Source organism: Desmodus rotundus, chromosome 8 (assembly GCF_022682495.2).
Source record: "Desmodus rotundus isolate HL8 chromosome 8, HLdesRot8A.1, whole genome shotgun sequence".
In the NCBI taxonomy this organism is placed as follows: domain Eukaryota; kingdom Metazoa; phylum Chordata; class Mammalia; order Chiroptera; family Phyllostomidae; genus Desmodus; species Desmodus rotundus.
Window position 1 is genome coordinate 86,529,561 of NC_071394.1, and position 20,526 is coordinate 86,550,086.

The 20,526-nt window shown below is 37.4% G+C and overlaps 1 protein-coding gene and 1 pseudogene across 8 annotated transcripts in view; both read right to left on the reverse strand.

The window, feature by feature from the left end:
- Positions 1 to 20,526, reverse strand: part of CCDC66 (coiled-coil domain containing 66) — a 62,946-nt gene that overhangs the window by 18,285 nt on the left and 24,135 nt on the right. For all 8 annotated transcript variants that reach the window (XM_024556521.3, XM_045192397.2, XM_024556520.3 and 5 more), the window contains 5 exons: positions 12,131 to 12,381; positions 11,530 to 11,614; positions 7,604 to 7,765; positions 2,332 to 2,476; positions 1,729 to 1,869 (listed from right to left, as the gene is read on the reverse strand). In XM_024556521.3, coding sequence (XP_024412289.2) covers positions 1,729 to 1,869; positions 2,332 to 2,476; positions 7,604 to 7,765; positions 11,530 to 11,614; positions 12,131 to 12,381 — 784 coding nt within the window. The remainder of the gene's footprint in view (positions 1 to 1,728; positions 1,870 to 2,331; positions 2,477 to 7,603; positions 7,766 to 11,529; positions 11,615 to 12,130; positions 12,382 to 20,526) is intronic.
- Positions 15,260 to 18,469, reverse strand: LOC112301043 (SPARC pseudogene; annotated as a pseudogene).

Consider the following 20,526-nt stretch of genomic DNA (forward strand, 5'->3'; position numbering starts at 1 on the left):
CCACTCTCAGGGCATATAGATAGGTTGTGGGTTCTATTTAAAGTAAAAGCGCATATGGGAAGCAACCAATGAATGTTTCTCTCTCACACGGATGTTTTTCTCTCTCTCTGTATCTCTAAAATCAATAAAATTGGGTGAAGTTTCAAAATAATAAAAATGCTGTATCAAGTAATAATAAAAATCTGTATTGAATATCTGTAAGTTGGTAAGACTAATTCTTAAAAGTTCCCATCGAAAGAAAAAAATTGTAACTCTGTATGGTGTAATATCTGTATGGTGATAAATGTTAACTAGACTTCTTGTGGTAATTATTTTGAAATATATACAAATATTAAATGTTGATATTGTACACCTGAAACTAATGTTACATATCAGTTATACCCTGAATGAGAAAAATGAAAAAGTAAAGAGATTGCCTGGAAGTTATTAAAAAAAAAAAAAAGATTTCCGAGACAGATAGGTGGAGGCCTAAAAGAATTCATAGTAAGCATGAAGACCTATGATAATGGTACCCATTGTGGATATTACCTCATTACCTATGTAAAAATTTTAAATGAGCAAATGAAAATATGCTCAACATCATTAGTCATTGGGGAAATGCAAATCAAAACCATAATGAGAATTATAATCGTAAGAATTATAACTGTAAGAATTATAATTGTGAACAAGGAAATAGAGTAATCGGAAAACTCAAACATTATGGGTGGAAATATAAAATGGTACAGCTGCTTTGGAAAAGTTTGGTAGTTCCTCTAAATGCTAAACATATAGTTACTATATGGCTTAGCAATGCTACTCATTTCTCCCAAGAAATCTGAAAATTTATATCTACACAGTAATTTGCACATGAATGTTCATAGTGGCATACTCACAATAGCCAAAAAGTAGAAGTAACCCAAATGCACATTAAATGATTAAGGAATAAACAAATCATGGAATATCCATAAAATGAATATTATCAGTGATAAAAATGAAGTACTAATACATGATACAACGTGGATGAACCTTAAAACATTATGCTAAGTAAAAAAAATCCAGACACAAAAGACCACACAATAGGTAGGATTCTAATTATATGAAATGTCTGGAATAGGCAAATCTATAGACAGAAAGAAGATTAGTGGTTGCCTAGGATTGGAGAGGAGGGAGGAAATGGAAAGTGACTGTTGATGGGTACTGGGTTTCTTTTGGAATGATAAAAATGTTCTAAAATTCACTGTAATGGTGGTTGTACAACTCTGAATATAAAAACTAAACTGAACTCTTTTAAAAATCACTGAACTGTCCCTGGCTGGTGTGGCTCAGTGGATTGAGTGCCGGCCTGTGAACCAAAGGGTTGTTGGTTTGATTCCCAGTCCCGGCTCATGCCTGGGTTGCAGGCCAGGTCACCAGTAGGGGGTATGTGAGAGGCAACCACACAATGATGTTTCTCTCCCTCTCTTTCTCCTTCCCTTCCCTTCTCTCTAAAAAGAGATAAATAAAACCTTTAAAAAAATAAATAAAATTTAAAAACCTGAATTGTAAAAAGGGTTAATTTTATACTATGTAAATTATATCTTGATAAAGTTGTTATAGAAAATTGAAAAGTCAAGACATCCTTTTACTTTTTAACTTAATGAAAATCTTCAATTCCTTTAATTTTTAAATTTTAAATTAATTGAACTTGATTTCAATTCTGACTTAATTTTAAGTAAATTTTAAACCAAATAATAATTTCTAAACAAATACCTGTTTGCACACCAGTATCCTTCTTAGAAGAGTTCATAGGACTGATATATGTATTCATTTTACCACTGACTTCATCCAAGCTATGTCTTGAATTTGAAATGTTGTTAGTAGATTCATTAAATTCCACTTGTACTGAATCAACTGGCAAGAGAAATAAATAATTGGATAAAATGACAGTTGAGGGACAGTAACAGAAATTATGAGTAGCAGAAACTAAATATGAACAAGACTGTTAACTAATCAATATGAACAATGAAAAAATATTTAGAAGGGCTAGCCTAACAGTTCTTACAAAAAGTTACCCTCATTCTTATTATCCCTTATTGAATATAGGGAGACCACTTAATAGATTTCTCCATAAAATGGGTACAAAAGTATTCATTTTACCTATTGTGAGCAAAATCAGAAAATTATGTGAAAACACACTGAAACACACTATTTAGTTGTACTCCTAATGTAATTCTTCCCCTCCCCAAATGCATTATTAGTTCAAGGTCTAAAATCCTTTAAAAATATTTAGTTAATAGGAGTGTTAAAGGTATTAAAAATAGTCATTTAAAATCAACTAAAATATTATAAATAAAATTCTAGTTAAGTGCTTACCACCAAGATTTTTAATCAATCTAGAAGTGTCATGTCCTTTTTGAGCCAATTCTCGAATTCTTTGTTCTTGTTTTAGTCTCTGTGCCAGCTCCTGTGCTCTCTGCATCGTCTGGAACAGTTCATTTGTCTTGAGAGTTGTAATTTCCTATCAATAATAAAGTGCAAATATTCATTAAATAAATTATCAAACATATACAAACTTGACTATTTTCTCTCAGTAGATATTTTCTTAGCTCCTACTATATACCAGGCTGTATTCAAGATACTGGGAGTGGAATAGTCAACATGGCAAATTCCTTCCCTTTTGAAGCTTACATTTTAACATCTCTTTTTTAAAGCAATATCAGTCTTTTTATTTTTATTATTTTAAATGAGAATAAATCTTTTTAAAGGATTTTATTTATTTTTAGAGAGAGGGGAAGGGAGGGAGAGAGAGAGAGAGAAACATCAGAACGTGGTTGCCTCTCGAGTGCCCCCTACTGGGGACCTGGCCTGCAACCCAGGCATGTGCCCTGACTGGGAATCGAACTGGTGACCTTTCACTTTGCAGGCCAGCACTTAATCCACTGACCAACACCAGCCAGGGTGCAATGTTAGTCTTTTTAATTTAAGCCAATCTCGTGGATATAAAATGTCATTTCGTTGTGGTTTTAATTTACGCTTCACTGATGACTAATGAGAATAAGCTTCTTTTAAAATATTTGGCTGTTTTCTTTTGTAAAGTTGTAAATTACCTGTTCCAGTCTTTTGCTTATTCTTTTATTAGGTTTCTGTCTTTTTGTTGTTGATTTATAGGATTTTAATTTTTTCAATAATTTTTTTAATTTTTAAATTACAGTTGATATACTATATATGTTTCAGGTAAAACAGAGTGATTACACATTTATATAACTTAGAAAGTGATCATCCCGATGAATCTAGAACCCACCTGACACCACACACAGTTATTTCAGTATTACTGACCATAGCCCCTATGTTATACTTTACATCCCTGTGACTCTTTTTCTAACTGACAATTTGCACATCTTAATCCCTTCCCCTTTCTCCCAACCCTCCCGCACCTGACAAATCATCAAAATGTTCTCTGGATCTTTGAATCTCTTTCTGTTCTGTATGTCTGTTTATTTTGTTTTTCAGATTCCACATGTAAGTCAAATCATATGGTATTTCTCTTTTTCTGACTCATTTCATTTAACATAATTCTCTCTAGGTCCATCCATGTCATCACAGATGGCAAGATTCTGTTCTTTGTGGCTAAGTAATGATCCATTGTATATATATGCATACCACCTCTTTTTTAAACATTCATCTATTGATGAACACCTAGGCTGCTTCCATGTTGGCTACTGTAAATAATGCTGCAATGAACATGGAGATGCACAGGACTTTTTCAATTAGTGTTTGGAGTTTCTTCAGATCAATACCCAGATATGGAATTGCTGAGTTCTTCTTTGTATCTTGGTACAGTCTTTTATAGTCTACTTTGTCTGATACAAGTATTGCTACCCCAGCTTTTTTTGTTGTTTCTAGTGCATGAAATATCTTTTTCTATCATTTACTTTCAGTCTGTGTCTTTTGATCTGAAGTGGGTCTCTTGTAGGTAATACATGTGTGGGTCTTGTTTTCTTTTCCATTCAGCCACCCTATGTCTTTTGATTGGAGCATTTAATCCATTCGCATTTAAAGTAATTATTGGTAGGTATGTAGTTATGAACATTTTATTATTCATATTTTTGATATTTGTACTTTCCTTCTTTTTAATGAAGTCCCTTGGACATTTCTTGTAATACTGGTTTGATGATGAACTCCTTTAGCTTTTTCTTGTCCGGGAAGCTCCTTATCTGTCCTATGATTCTAAATGATAGCTTTGCTGGGTAGCTTTGATTCTAAATGATAGCTCTGCTAGAGTATTCTTGGTTGTAGGTCCTTGCTTTTCACCACTTTGAATATTTTGAATCCCTTCTGGCCTGCAAGTTTCTGTTGAGAAATCGGCTGATAGGCTCATGGGAGTTCCCTTGTAGGTAACTAATTTCTGTCTTGATGCTTTTAAAACTCTCTTTGTATTTAACCTTCGACATTTTAATTATGGTGTATCTTAGTATGGGCTTCTTTGAGTTCATTCTTGTTTAGGAATCTCTGTGCTTCCTAGGCATTTATGTCCACATCCTTCACCGGGTTAAAGAAGTTTTCCATCATTATTTCTTCAAATTGGTTTTAAATTTCTTGCTCTTTCTTTTCGTTTTGGTATTCCTAACATTCAGGTTTAGTACACTTGAAGTAGTCCCAGAGGCCCCTTCAACTAGCTTCATTTTTTTGGATTTTTTCTTTACGCTGTTCTGACCGGATGTTTTCTGCTATCTTGTCATCCAAATCGTAGATTCAATCCTCTGCTTCATTTGCTTCACCTGATCTACTGTTATTACCTCTAATATACTCTTCATTTCAGTTATTTTATTCTACACTTCTGAATGGTTCTTTTTTATATTCCCTATCTCCATTTTTATGTTGGCTATCATTTTGTTGGAATTCTCACTGAGATTATCTACTCTTCCCTGAATTTCATTGAGCATCCTTATAGCCAGTGCTTTGGACTCTGCATCTGATAGATTGCATGTCTCCATTTTGTTTAGTTCTTTTTCTGTAGTTTTGCTCTGGTCTTTCATTTGGGACATGTTTCTTTGTCTCCTCATTTTGGCTGCCTCCCTGCATTTGTTTCTATGTATTACGTAGAGCTGCCACATCCCCCAGTCTTGGTAGTGTGACCTTATGTAGTAGGTGTCCTATAAGGCCCAGTGGCTCTATCTGGTCACCTGATCCAGGTGCTCCAGGTGTGTCTCCTGTGTAAGTAGGGTGCACTTTCCTGTTGTAGTTGATCCTTCATTGCTGTTGGCTCATCAATTGGTGGGACTGACCCTAACTGATTGGTTGTGGGGACTATCCATGACCACAGCAGAGGAAGTGTTGTGCAGGTGTTGACCCCAGGAAGCAAGATTCTCTTTAGCAGGGCTCTGGTGCCTGCAGAGTCTTCCCTTTGGGTGCGTAGTATGTGGAGGTGGTTGAGTGGTACTCTGGTGTGGTCTGAAGCTGGCCACTGGGTTTGTTGGTTCTGGGGCCTCTGGTACAGGCCAAGGCCAGTGATTGTGCCCTGCCCAGGGACACTGTGTAAGATGTCTGCGACTTGTGCTGGGCATGGAGGTGCATGGGAGAGACTAAACTGCAAACTGAGGCAGGCTGCTGCTAGTGCTGGGTTTGGGGCTGCCTCGCAACAGGTATAGAACACTTGGAGGCCAGATGCTACTTGTTTGGAGTTTGTGAACCCTTGAGAGATTTTTGGTAAATCCATAGCACAGCCAACACAGGCTGTTTGTATGGAAAATGCCATAGCACTGGAAGCAACTTGGGTGGGCCCAAAAGTTGGGTGGGACAGGGGTCTCAGAGACTCACCAGGCAGCATGAATGGTGTTAGGTTGATGGAGATTCAGATTTGGCATCTGTTTAAGCCTGTAGGCTGGGTATGGGTTGGGCACAACAAATGAACAACGGCTTCTGCCAGAACTTCTGTCTGGGAGAAAGCTGCCCCTCTGGCTCTTGCCCCAAACCCAGACAATTCAGTTCTACCCTGGTACTTTTCAAGGTGCTGCCCCAAGGCTGGAGATCAGAGTGAGTGAGTCTGTCAGTGAGTAAGTCTATGAATGGGCCCTGCAATTCCAGAAGACCTCCATCTCACTCTGTCTCAGACTACAATCTCCACTGGTTTCACAGCAGAAGTTATTGGGACTTCTTCCCAGCAATGGAACTGTGGGCTGGAAGACTGGTGTGGGGCTGGAAATGCTCGTTCCTCAGGGGGACCTCCACAGCTGAGATATCCTTCCCATTTTTAACCACCAAATTTAGGCATGGGAGGAGCCCATTCCATGTCTCTGCCCCTCCTACTAATCTCTACCTGACCTCTTCTGTATGTCCTTAGTTATAGGACTTCTGTTCGGCTAGACTTCAGGCAGTTATTGATGATGGTTGTTGTGTAGTTTAGCTGTAATTTGGATGTGATCATGGGAGGAGATGAGCACAGTGTTTACCTACTCCAACATCTTGACCAGAGAAGTCTAATCTTTTTTACAGCTCCATTAGACCACATACATAAGAACACTTTTACATTCAAGTTTATACCAATAAAGCTTTCAAAGTGTCTAAACCAATGGTCCATTCCATCAGAATTCTATTAAGATTAAAAATAGATTAGTAAGAGATAACACACAAAGTTTGTGGCCATTTATTGCAATTTTAACAAATGATACTTTTGAGTTTTTTTCATGTATATAGTTATTTCATAGGAGTAGTTGGCTCAGCCTATTTAATATAATGAAGTCAAAACCCAGACCATGTGCCCCTTCATCAGCTAATTTTGGAGAAAAGGTTGCAGCTGGAAAAGGCAAGAAAATGAAAGGTCTTGGTCTTACCTCCCGACTCCAGGGGAAGTGCTCTATGGTCTACTTTGTAAACCTCAAGAATCTTCAGCAACTGATGATACTATGAGTTGTTCTTTGTCAGTTCAGCTTGACACCAACATAAGCTATACTGTCTATAACTCTTATAGCAGGGCTGTCCAACCCATGGCCTGTAGGCCACATGTTGCCCAGGATGGCTATGAATGTGGCCCAACACAAAATCGTAAATTTACTTAAAATATTTTGAGATTTTTTGGTGATTACATGTCACAATGTATTTAATGTGTGGCCCAACACAACTCTTTTTCCAGCGTGGCCCAGAGATGCCAAAAGGTTGGACACCCCTGTTAGGGATGTAGGGATGCTCTTAGTCAATCAAACATCTACTCTTTTTAAAAGACCTTTATTTAGCACAGAGGAAACCTCTAACACAGTAACAAATTGTATTATCAATCCCAGGCAATCACTCTGCGAATATATACTTCTATTCAGAAGAGGATACAGAGAGAAAGGCCAATCATTTTTCTTAATATTTCTAAAACATTTATTAATATAAATAATCATTGCTTAGAAAACATTTCAAAATCAAGACCATGAATAACTTCTATTTTGTGCTGTAACTTATTCTGACTTCCTTCTAAGCAGAAAAAAAAAAACCCAAGCAATATAGCACTTGTGAAATAATCATTTGAAATAAAACCTCCAAATTCCTCCCTAACTTTCACAACTTTCTTTATGCAAAGCTTTAATGTTTCCTCATAGAGCTTTACAATTTTTAAGAGCACATCCATTTTTACTCTAAAATGTTACAATTAGAATATACTTACTTCCTTTTGTTTTTGCTTAAGTATGTCTTCTTCATACTGCTTCTGCATCTCTTCTCGTTGCCGTGCTAAACGAAGCTCCTCTTCTTGTTCTTCCTTCTTTCTCTGCTCTTCTTGCAACTGCTTCTTCCTACGCTTCTCTTCTACCTGAGCAGTGATGGCTTTCTAGTCATAAACAATCACATAATTATTGTCACAAAATTTTTAAAAAATATCCAATTCTGAGAGGGAAGTTCATAGCAATACAGGCCTACCAAAAAAACATAGAAACATTTCAAATAAATAACCTAACCCTACATCTACAAGAACTGGAGGGACAACAACAAACAAAGCCCACAGTGAGTAGAAGGAAGGAAATAACCAAGATCAGAGCAGAGTTAAACGACATAGAGATTAAAAGAACAATTCAAAGGATTAATAAATACAGGAGGTGGTTCTTTGAAAAGATAAACAGAATCAACAAGCCTTTAAGCAGACTCATCAAGAAAAAAAGAGGACCCAAATAAACAAAATCAGAAATGAAACAGGAGAGATTATAACCAATACCACAGAAATACAAAGGACTGTAAGAAATTACTACAAACAACTATATGCCAAGACATTTGAAAACCTGGGTGGAATGGACAAAGTTCTAGAAAAGTATAATCTTCCAAAACTGAATGAAGAATAAACAGAAAGCCTAAACAGACCAATAACAAAAATCAAAGCAGTAATCAAAAAACTCCCAGCACACAAAAGCCCTGAACTAGACAGTTTCACAGGAGAATGTTACACAGCATTTAAGGAAGTGCTAACCCCATCTTTAACGGACTTTTCCAAAAGATCCAAGAAGAAGGAAGATCCCCAAATTCTTTTTCTGAAGCCAGCATCACCCTAATCCCAAAACCAGATAAAGACACTACAAAGAAAGAAAACTACAAGCCAATAATGCTGGTGAACATAGACACAAAAATCCTAAACAAAATATTGGAAAACTGCATCCTGCAATACATTAAAAAGATCATACACCATGATCAAGTGGGACTCATCCCAGGGATGCAAGGACGCTACAATATTCACAAATCAATAAACATAATACACCATATAAACAAAAGGAAAGGCAAAAGTCACGATCATATCAATAGATGCAGAAAAAGCATTTGATAAGGTACAGCACCCATTTATGATAAAAACACAAAATGGGAGTAGAGGGAGCACACCTCAACATAATAAAGGCCATATATGAGAAACCTACAGCAAACATCATACTCAATGGGCAAAAACTAAAAGCTTTCCCACTAAGATCAGGAATGAGTGAGGATGATCACTTTCACCACTCCTATTCAACACAGTATCAGAAGTCCTAGCCACAGCAATCAGACAATAAAAAGAAATAAAAGACATCCAAATTGGAAAGGAGGAAGTGAAACTGTCATTGTTTCCAGATAGAAAATCCTATACTCTACCAAAAATGTACTCGACCAAATAAGTGAAATGGGCAAAACAACAGGATACAAAGTCAATATTCAGAAAACAAAGGCATTTTTGCACACCAACAAAATATCACAAACACAAATCAGGAAAAAAAATCCCATTTGATATAGCAACAAGAAAAATAAAGTACCTAGGAATAAACCTAACCAAGGAGGTAAAAGACCTGTTCTCAGAAAACTATACAACACTGAAGAAAGAAATTAAGGAAGACACAAACAAATGGAAGCATATACCATGCTCATGGATTGGAAGAATCAACATCATCAAAATGTCCATACTACCCAAAGCAATGCATAGATTGAATGCAATCCCTATTAAAATACCAACGACATATTTCACAGATGCAGAATAAACATTTCAAAAACTTATATGGAAGTATAAACAACCCCAAATAGCTGCAGCAATTTTGAGAAAGAAAAACAAAGTAGGAGGGATCACAATACCTGACATCAAACTATATTACAAGGTCACAGTAATCAAAACAGCCTGGTACTGGCATAAGAACAGACACATAGACCAATGTAACAGAACAGAGCCCAGAAATAAACCCAAGGCTCTATGGTCAATTGATATTTGACAAAGGGGGCAGAAGCATAAAATGGAGTCAAAATAGCCTTTTCAACAAATGGTGTTGGGAGATCTGGACAGCTACATGCAAAAAAATGAAACTGAACCACCAACGGACACCACATACAAAAATAAAATCAAGATGGATAAAAGACTTAAATATGAGTCACGACACCATAGAGGAGAACATAGGGAGGAAAATCTCAGATATTCCACACTGCAATATTTTCACAGATATGTCCCCTAGAGCCAGGGACATAAAGGAAAGAATAAACAAATGGGACTTCAAAATAAAAAGGTTCTACACGGCTGAAGAAAACAGCAGCAAAATGAAAAGGGAACCAACTGTATGGGAATATATATTTGCAAATGATACCTCAGACAAAGGTTTGATCTCCAAAATATATAAAGAGCACACATGACTCCACTCCAGGAAGACAAACAACCCAATTAAAAAATGGGCAAAAGACTTGAACAGACACTTCTCCAAGGAGGAGATACAGAGGGAAAGGATGCTCAGCATTACTAGCCATCAGAGAGATGCAAATTAAAACCACAAGGAGATACCACTTCACACTGGTCAGAATGGCCATCATAAACAAACCAACAAACAACAAGTACTGGAAAGGTTGTGGAGAAAAGGGAACCCTTGTGCACTGTTGGTGGGAATGCAGACTGGTACAGCCACTGAGGAAAACAGTATGGAATTTCCTCAGAAAACTAAAAATGGAACTGCCTTTTGACCCACCAGTTCCACTGCTGGGATTATACCCTAAGAACCCTGAAACACCAATCCAAAAGAACCTATGCACCCCTATGTTCAGAGCGGCACAGTTTACAATAGCTGAGAGCTGGAAACAACCTAACTGCCCTCAGTAAATGAGTAGATCAAAAAACTGTGGTACATTTACACAATGGAATGCTATGCAGCAGAAAGAAAGAAGGAGCTCCTACCCTTTGGGACAGCATGGATGGAACTAGAGAGCATTATGCTGAGTGAAATAAGCCAGGCAGTGAAAGACAAATACCAAATGATCTCACCTATAAGTGGAACCTAATCAACAAAATAAATAAGCAAGCAAAATATAAACAGAGACATTGAAATAAAGAACAAACTGACAGTAGACAGAAGGGAAGTGGGTGGAGGTAATGGGGGAAATGGGGGAAGAGTCGTCAAGGAACATGTATAAAGGACACATGGACAAAGCCAAAGGGGGGTAGGATCAAGGGTAGGAAGTGGGGATGGCTGGGGTGGGGGGAGTGGTAGAGGGAATATGGAGACAACTACTTGAACAACAATAAAAAAAAAAAGAAAAAATATATCCCTGGATGCTTTTGGTGTTTCTAAAATAAATTTATCAGTATACAGAAAGTAATTCTTATTGTGACAGAATTCAGAACTAAACTAATGAACGAAGTATCCAATACTAACTGAAGATTTAGTGCCATTTCATATATACAACCTATACATTAAAAATGTCGCCCTGGCTGGTGTGGCTCAGTGGATTGAGCGTGGGACTGTGAACCAAGATGTTGCTGGTTTGATTCCCAGTCAGGGCACATGCCTGCATTGCAGGCCAAGTCCCCAGTGTGGATGCAAGAGAGGCAACCATACATTGACATTACTCTCCCTCTCTTTCTTCCTCCCTTCCCTTCAGTATAAAAAAAAAAATCTCTTCTCAAAGGCAGGTGGCTGTACTATATGATACTGTCTGATTCTCAGCATGAGGATAACTTTAATATAATGCCAGTTACAGTACGAATTAGATTCATCAAGGGACTGAACAAGGCCTATGATGTAAGTTCACAATGAAATTTTATTTATATTTACTTAGGTGTCTACTGCCCATAAATAAGGCAAAGAGCAATACTTTACAATGCAATAATACCTGATGTTCTAACTGCTTTTGTCGCCGCCTATCTCGTTCCTCAATCTGAGCTGGGTCCAAGAGAGCAGTCATCGAACGAAGGAAGCTGCAAAAGAGATACATTAACTATTTAAAGCCACCAAAGTATGTGTTTAACGAGGTACTAAATCATTTTTGTTTGGGATATATCTACTAATTACTTCTACTTTATTTTTTTTAATAAAAATTAAATGACTTAATTTTCTCCACATCTCCATGACTATCCTGCAACTATCAATCTGCAGCTGTTTTTTTTTTTTTTAAAGATTTTACTTATTTATTTTTAGAGAGAGGGGAAGGGAGGGAGTGAAATATCAATGTGTGGTTGCTTCTCATGTGCCCCCAACTGGGGACCTGGCCTGCAACCCAGGCATGTGCCCCTACTGGGAATCGAACCAGCGACCTTTTGATTCTCAGGCCAGCATTCAATCCACTGAGCTATATCAGCCAGGTCTAATTATTTCTACCCTAAAGAAAAATACCAAACCTGAAATCAGTTAAGATATATTATAAAAGTAATAACAGTACTAATAAAGAACACAGACTTTTTAAAACATCAATAAATACTGAAGTATGCACTTACTTTGTTTTTTGACTGTTAGCCATCGTCACACCTCTAACAGGTTTTGCTATATGCTCCTCTTCTGAAGGTTCGATCTGGCTTCCGGTTGTAGGTGTATAAACACTGCTGATATCAGCCAGCTCCTGAGTGTCCGGAGAGACACTGAAGTACTCTGGTTGTTTGTGTGATGACCGAGAGGACAGTTGAGACTGAGACCCAGGATAACTCTTTAATGAATCAAAATGTATTGCCCATCTGTCATGTTCCTCACCCTAATCATGACAAATAAGAATTGCTAAGAATTTTTCCAATTGTTCTCACATGTAAAATGTTAAATGAAAATCAAACATGATTTCTAAGTCACCTGCTTTCATAAGCAGAATAAACATCATACAAATGAATGTAAGTGCATTCTGTATTGATTCCATATACATTTAAACATGTAGTTTGGGGAATATGAGAAATTCAAAGAATTGGGAAATTTCTAAAAAGAAAATATGAAAAATCACACTTCTTAAATGGATTCAATAAAAGGTTCACAAGAGTAAATGTGGAATAACTGGTATACTCTAGTCTTATCAAATAGTTTCAGAATACTTTTAAGATTAAAAACTTTGAAATTCACACCTGTCAGAATGCCTATCATTCATGAATCAACAAACAACAAATGTTTGTTAGGATGTTGGGAAAAGGGAACCCTCATGTACAGTTAATAAAATTGCAAATTGGTGCAGTCACTATGGAAAAGTATGGAGGTTCCTCAAAAAATTAAAAACAGAACTACCTTATGACCTAGAATTCCACTTCTGGGTATTTATACAAAGAAATCCAAAACACTAATTCAAAAAGATATATGCATCCCTATGTTCCCTGCTGGATTATTTATAATAGCCAAGCTTTGGAAGCAACCTAAACATCCATCAGTATATGTACAACATGTTCTTTACAACTGTAATCCTACTTTTGCCCTGCCCTGTATAAGGAAAGGGAATTTTCTGATGAAAAATAGAAAATTCTTTCTCTAAAACAATTAACAGGATTTCCAAAGTTCTATCCTAATATAGTCTCACTTAGATTTTGAAAGGAGTTCTATTGATAATTTAAAATAGACGAATATTGTTTTACATTTGGCTTCAAAATACAAAAAATATTGCCTTTCGACCAGAGCCAGGAGGGTAAGAGACCAATTTTCTCTGCTGAATAATAATGTCTCTCTCTAGGATATCATTCTTCTTTTCCATTTCTGCTACTATAGCCTTATGACAATCTATGACATTTCTTTTAGGAATTAAAGACATTTCAATCAGAAAAATATATTGTGTCCAGATTAAGTCCTTGAATTATAAGAAAGCCAAAAATAAAGAAAGAGTACCATAAAAATTTGTTGTTGCTTTAATTTATGAATTTAATATGCTCTAACAAACAGAGAAGAAGGTATTCTACTCTAATTGTCCTGAAATGCAACATTTTGTTATGTGAAATAACTGCAGGACATAATTTTAAATAGTTTGACAGAATACAATGGTAATATACCTCACAATGTTACTGTTTGCTCTTGTTTCTTACCAGAAACAAAGACAAAAGCTCATAGATTACAACCAATTGCTTTCATCAGTATATAGGAAATACTCATACAAAAAGAAAAAAAATCTTAGCATCTGAGGTACTCCTACATATCTTAAACAGGTTTTTAAAAACCATCATATTTATTTGAGTCTAACAACTCCAAAAGGAGCACTATCTTCAGGTGAGTAATTTAACAAGTCTTCTATCTCTAGAAATGTTATTTTAGAGGTCAAAGGGGAAAAGAAAAACACGTGGGCTCTTTGAACTTCTTGTAAAGAAATTCTCAACATTGGCACTGTATCAATCTTAGAATTCTGTGATCTGTTTTCTTAAGTCTGATATAACTAGATCTGGCTTCAAATTTTAGTGACATTGCAAGTTATTCAGCACAAGTCAAAATTATCCTTGAAAATTCCTAAACTTTCTCACAAAAATCTTTTATATACATTTACAATCTAGCGGGAAATTTAATAATCAGTTCTCTGAAGCCAGTCTTCATTATCTTACTCAAGGATGTCTTACAAAATGATTACCACACACTTGCTTGCCACCTGAATAATTCATCTCACTTCTCCAACTAGGAAACCTTTTGTTGTTTTAAGTCATTACCTTTATTTTTAAAGATTTGTCAAACTCTCCACATCATGGCGAGAGTTTGCATGATTAGTAAGCAGCTTTTTCATTAAACGCTTGGATGGGAACAAGTTCTCAGCCTATGAGATCTGACCATCCCATTGACTTTGAAGTTTCTCTTGATTAATAGAAGGAAAAGGGGGAAGGGAAGAAAAGGAGGAACATGCTAGACACCAAGGGAAAGAATCCTCATGACAGCCATCCGAAACAAAGAAACAAAAAACCCAAAAAACTCAGAAAACAAAACCAATTCATTAACTCCTTTTTCTGTCTCACAACTTTTTACACCTCACTCTTGATTTTGGCTTTCCTGGCTGAAACACCTTCCCAGTCTGCCTGTCCCAAAGATAGGAGAGGAGAAGCCCTGTAGTATGTGGTGATTCAACGCCACACACCCCTAACCCACAAGGCTTTGTGGATTCTAGAGAACTGATGGTCCCCTGCTCCCAAAAGTTTGACCAACAGCCTAAGGTGAAAAAATTTGCCCTAGCAGAGGGGAAAAATGGTGAAGAACTGGGTTTAAGTGAGAGCTTACATAGTTTCATAACACACCCTCATGTTCTTTCAGTTCAGCCCCAGGCAAACACGACTAGTTATCTGCTGTTCTGGTTTTGGGGTTTTCCAGAAATTTCTCCAACCACTAGTCCTCTAGTCCCAGAAGCATTCTTGCCAACCTCACATGTCTGTTATTTCCCTCTGTCCACCTTCAGGCCACACAGGAAAGACCCCCACCTGCAGTCAACACCCTGAAATAAAATTAACGCAAACGTCTCACTTGGTAAGCATTAGTTTGAAACAGAGAAACAGAGAGCAAATCTGAGATGCTGTATGTGTTGAAGGCAGATGTGAGCAGATCAAAGTTCCCACCCATTTGCCACTAAGACAGCCAGTGCTTCAAATGACCAGAAAAAAATGGGACTATTAGTGGGCGAGCAAGGGGACAAGTTTTATCTAAGATATCATGACTTGGGTACCATTTCCATTTTTAGCACCATTGATGTGCTCATTTTTAGAAATCTGTATTAGCACCTTGCCCCCAGGCAGAATAACAAACCATGCAAACATTTTAAACATTTGAGGTTTAAAATACAAAGGGAAAGGTTAAAGAGACAGAATCCGGTACTGCCGAAGCAAGCGTGGATTTAGATCACGAGATATCTGTACTTGTCACTATCCTGCTCTCTGATGCCAAAGCAGCTGGCCCACTCATCCAGAGTGATGTACTTCTTGTTGTCCAGGACACAGATCTCAAAAAAGCAGGTGGCGCAAGTGCTCCATCAGGATGAGAGGCTCGAACAGTGGGACCAGCTTAGTATGGGACAGGTACCTGTCAGTGGGGTGCTGGTTGAGCTGGCCAAATGCCAGAACACAAAGAAGATGTACACGTTGTAGTTCTTCTTGAAGTCCTGGGCCAGCAGCAACATGGCGTGTTCTCCAGACTCCAGGCACTTCTGCTCTCATGGATCTTCTTCACACGCAGCTCTGCTTCTTGGTTAGAAGGTTGCTGCCCTCATCCTTTTCACACGGAGTGACCAGGATGTTCCTGAGCCAGTCCCCCATGTGCAGAGGGGATTCTGTCAGCTTGAAGTCCAGGTGGCGGGGTGAGGATATATTTGCAGGGGCTAATGTAATCCAGGTGGAGTTTGTGGCTCTTCTTGGTGCCCTCCAGGTTGCACTTGTTGGTGGCAAAGAAGTTGCAGGACAGGTCAAAGGTCTTGTTGGCATTGCTGCACACCTTCTGAAACTCAGCAATTGGGACAGGGCAGCTGGTAGGGTCGTGGCACATGCACATGGGGGTGTTGTTCTCATCCAGCTGTCACACCCCACCATGTTTGCAGTGGTGGTTCTGACTCGGGTTTTCAGCCACCACCTCTTCCTCAGCACTTTCATCAACTTCTACTTCCACCTGGATGGGGCTGGCTCTCATGAGTACCTCAGACACCTCACACACCGTTTCCTTTACAACCTATGTCTCATCAGGCAGGGCTCCCTGCTGAGGGGCTGCCAAGATCCCCTGGTCAGGCAAAGGAGAAAGAAGATCCAGGCCTTTATGGTGCTGGAAACCTTCAGTGGCAGGCAGGCAGCCGTATAAAGCTCTGCAGGAATGTCTAAGAAACCTTTTACTTTCTTTCTCCTAAGTTTCCCCAATGTGCATTCAGTTAGAGGAATGAAAGTATAAGGATTTGGGAGGTTAGGGAGAAGTGGGAGGTGGAACGAAATCTCCCTTTTGGCTACTGAGCTCATTCAGTTTAAGCTAAGGCAAATGGGAATGCAAGACACACTGTAACAAATGTGATTTGGCTACACCTAGCACCTCCCTTCCATTAATTCATCCCTAAATTAAGAACCCTTTTCCCCCGGGCTCACTCAAACTTTCACTTTATCTCCCTCATATTATTGACCCGAGACTTCCCTTCTCCTGTGTAAAATCTCCTTTTTAAAATATCCATGTTCAGCCTATTCTGTTCTCAAGTGACTGCCTTAACCAAAAATTTATTTTCATTGGTATTCCCTATACCCTTCCTCACAAACAGGTCCTGACATGTTACAGGGTCCTAATATAATTCTTTAGCTACTTTAAACTCATTCTATGTTAGGAAACACTAATCCTTACTTCTAACACAAATGTTGTATGAATGTCAGCTGTTAAATCAGAACTGAAAATAGAGGGGTTTGCAAATGGTTCACTACATTAAATACCTGGTTCTGTTTCATTTCATTCTTCCCTTAAAGCTGTTTATTAAAATGCAGCTTTGGAAAAAAGTCACTTAGTGGTGACTTTGCCATGATCCACGATAGCGCTGCCTGCCAGCCCATCCACCAAAAGCCTCCTCATTCTAGACACTATCCACCTACCTATCGTGTCCACTCATCAGGCAGAAAAGGCATTTGTGTGGGTAGTGGGTGGTCAGCCTCAGGACACTGAGCTAGAGAAAACAGGATCTTCCAAGAGTAAGAGCATAAACAAAGAGCTGAAATCATTTTTTAAACTTGAAAATTACTTTAAAATCCTCTGGAACCAGGACTAGAGGTATGTGCTTGTTTGCCATATATCCTCTTTGGAGCCATGTCTGTTCAAAATCTTTTGCTTATTTTTAAAAAGTGAGTTTTTCTTATCCTTGGGTTTTGTTTTTTTTAAAAGATATATTCTAAATGTAAGTCCTTTATTAGATAGGTAATTTTTACTTCTCTGTGTTTTATAATCTAACAGTAATATCCAAAGAGCAGAACTTCTGATTAAGGGGATTGCTTATCACCTTTTTTCCGTTTATGCCAGATTTTGGTTTTGTGCCAGTACACATGTATTAATTTTATATCCAGCCCTTTTGATTAAATTTCCCTATTACTTCTATAAATATAACATCAAATTCTGAATGTTAAACCTAGCTTGTGTTCCTGAAATAAACCCAACTGATCATGATGAATTTTTAACATTTTTCTTTCTTGTATTGTACCGTCAGGTTTTGTTATCAAAAATATTTATCTTGTTAGCTTTGGTTATCAGGTGTTTATTTATTTATACTTCCCTCATAAAGAACCTTGGAAAAGTTTTGCTTTCTACCTTGTCTGGAATAAACACACCTGGCCTGGAGTTCACTTTATGAGGTTTTTAATGAGTTCTGTATCTTTAATAAATTTAGATTCATTCAGATTTCCTATTTCTTGTATCAACTTTAGTAATTTCTCTAATAACTTGTCAATTTTTCAGCTAAATTCTCTAATGCATTGGCAAAAGTTCATAATATACTCATCTTTTTAATGACCATAGACTCTTTACTGATGTCTCGTTTTTAATTGCCAGTTGTGCAAGGACTTTATCAATTTATACAGCTTTGTAAAGAACTTCTGGCTTTCTTCTGTCTGTTGCACGTTTCCAATTTTATTGATAGCCACACTAATCTTATTATGTCTTTCCTTCGACTTCCTTTGGGTTCAATTTTTCCTGTTCTTGCTCTAACTTCTTGAAATGAATACTTAGATTATTGCTGTCTTGTTTTCAGTCTTTCTCTTCCAAGAAATGCATTTAAGTCTAAAAATTTTCCTCTAAGTACAGGAAGCCCATGTGTTTTGATATATAATTTCATCATTATCACTCAGTTCAAAATATTTTCTAGTTGTTTTTATATATTTCACTTAGAATGGTGATTTTCTTAAAAAATTATTAATTTTTAGAGGAAGGAATAGAGAAAAACATTGACTTGTTCCATTTATTTATGCACTCATTGGCTTATTACTATATGTGCCCTGACTGGGGACTGAACTTACAACTTTGGACTATTGGGATGACACTCTAACCAACTGAGCCATCTGGCCAGGGCCTATAATAGTGATTTTTAACTGGTGTTCCACAACAGGCACACTGGTGTGCAGGAATTTTTAAAACATGTAATATCTGACTGTTTAGTCAGGGATGTTGACATCTCTTCCCTTAGACTGTCAAATAAAATGACAACAGCCAATACAAGAATAGCCATCTGGTATGAATGAATGAAAATTATACCTATTTTTTTTGTCAGATTAGCAAAAAATATATTTTTTTGGTGTGTTGCAGAATTTCAGTAATTAGTTTATGTGTGCCATGAGATGGAAAAGATTGAAAATTGCTGACTTAGAAGTATATTGGTTAAATAGCAAACACAAGGAATTTTACCATTTGTTACTGATATTTAGTGTGATTCCACTGTGACAACATATTTTATGTAATCTGGGCCTATGAAATTTGTTGAGACTTTATGAATTAGCAAATTACTGATTCTCACTTTTAATATCTGATATTTTGTCCATAGATTCTTTGGATTTTCTATATAAATGATAAATCATTACAATTTTATCTTTTCCATTCCATTTCTTTTGACTTTTGATTTCTTCTCCCTGTCTTGCTATACTGAGTAGGACCACTAGTAACAAATAGTAATAATGTGGGCATTTTATTTCGTTTTAAATTTTAAGTGAAACACTAAAAATTTCTCAGTTAAGATGATGTTCTGGGATTTTTGGTTTTAATATTAAATTGGCAATCCCTTCTAGTCTAATTTTCAGAGGCATTTTCCTTAATGAACTGGTATTGAATTTGATCACATGCTTTTTCTGCATCTACTGAGATTTTAAAAAAATTTTATTGTTATCAATTACAGTTGTATGCCTTTTCTCCCTATCCCTCCACCCCACCCCAGCTGAACCCACCTCTCTCCCCCACCCTCCCCCTTGATTTTGTCCATGTGTCCTTTATAGTAGTTCCTGTAAAGCTTCTGCACGGCTAAAGAAAACAACATTAAACTAAAAAGAGAAGCAACAGTATGGGAAAACATATTTGCTAATGATACCTCAGGCAAGGGCCCGATCTCCAAAATATATAAAGAACTCACACGACTGCACTCCAGGAAGACAAACAACCCAATTAAAAAATGGGCAAAGGACTTGAACAGACACTTCTCCAAGGAAGACATACAGAGGGCCCAGAGACATATGAAAAGATGCTCAGTATCACTAGCTATTAGAGAGAGATGTACATTAAAACCACAATAAGGTACCATCTCACACCAGTCAGAGTGGCCAACATAAAGAAATCCACAAACAAATGTTGGAGAGGATGCGGAGAAAAGGGAACCCTAGTGCACTGTTGGTGGGAATGCAGACTGGTGAGATGTTTTCTTTCATTGTGTTAAAAGGTACATTTGTGGATTCTTTTTTAAAAATATATATTTATTGATTATGCTATTACAGTTGTCCCATTGCCCCGCTTCATTCCACTCCATCCTGCCCAGCCCCTCCCTCCCATATCCCCCTGCTATAGTTCATGTCCATGGGTCATACATGTATGTTCTTTGGCTTCTACCTTTCCTATATTATTCTTACCCTCCCCCTGTCTATTTTCCACCTATCATTTATGCTACTTATTCTCTGTACCTTTCCCCCCCTCTCTCCACCTCCCACTCCCCTATTGATAACCCTCCATGTGATCTCCATTTCCGTGGTTCTGTTCCTGTTCTAGTTGGTTGCTTAGTTTGCTTTTGTTTTGGTTTTAGGTGTGGTTGTTAATAACTGTGAGTTTGCTGTCATTTCTACTGTTCATATTGTTTATCTTCTTTTTCTTAGGTAACTCCCTTTAACATTTTATGTAATAAGGGCCTGGTGATGATGAACTCCTTGAACTTGACCTTATCTGAGAAGCACTTTATCTTCCCTTCCATTCTAAATGATAGCTTTGCTGGATACAG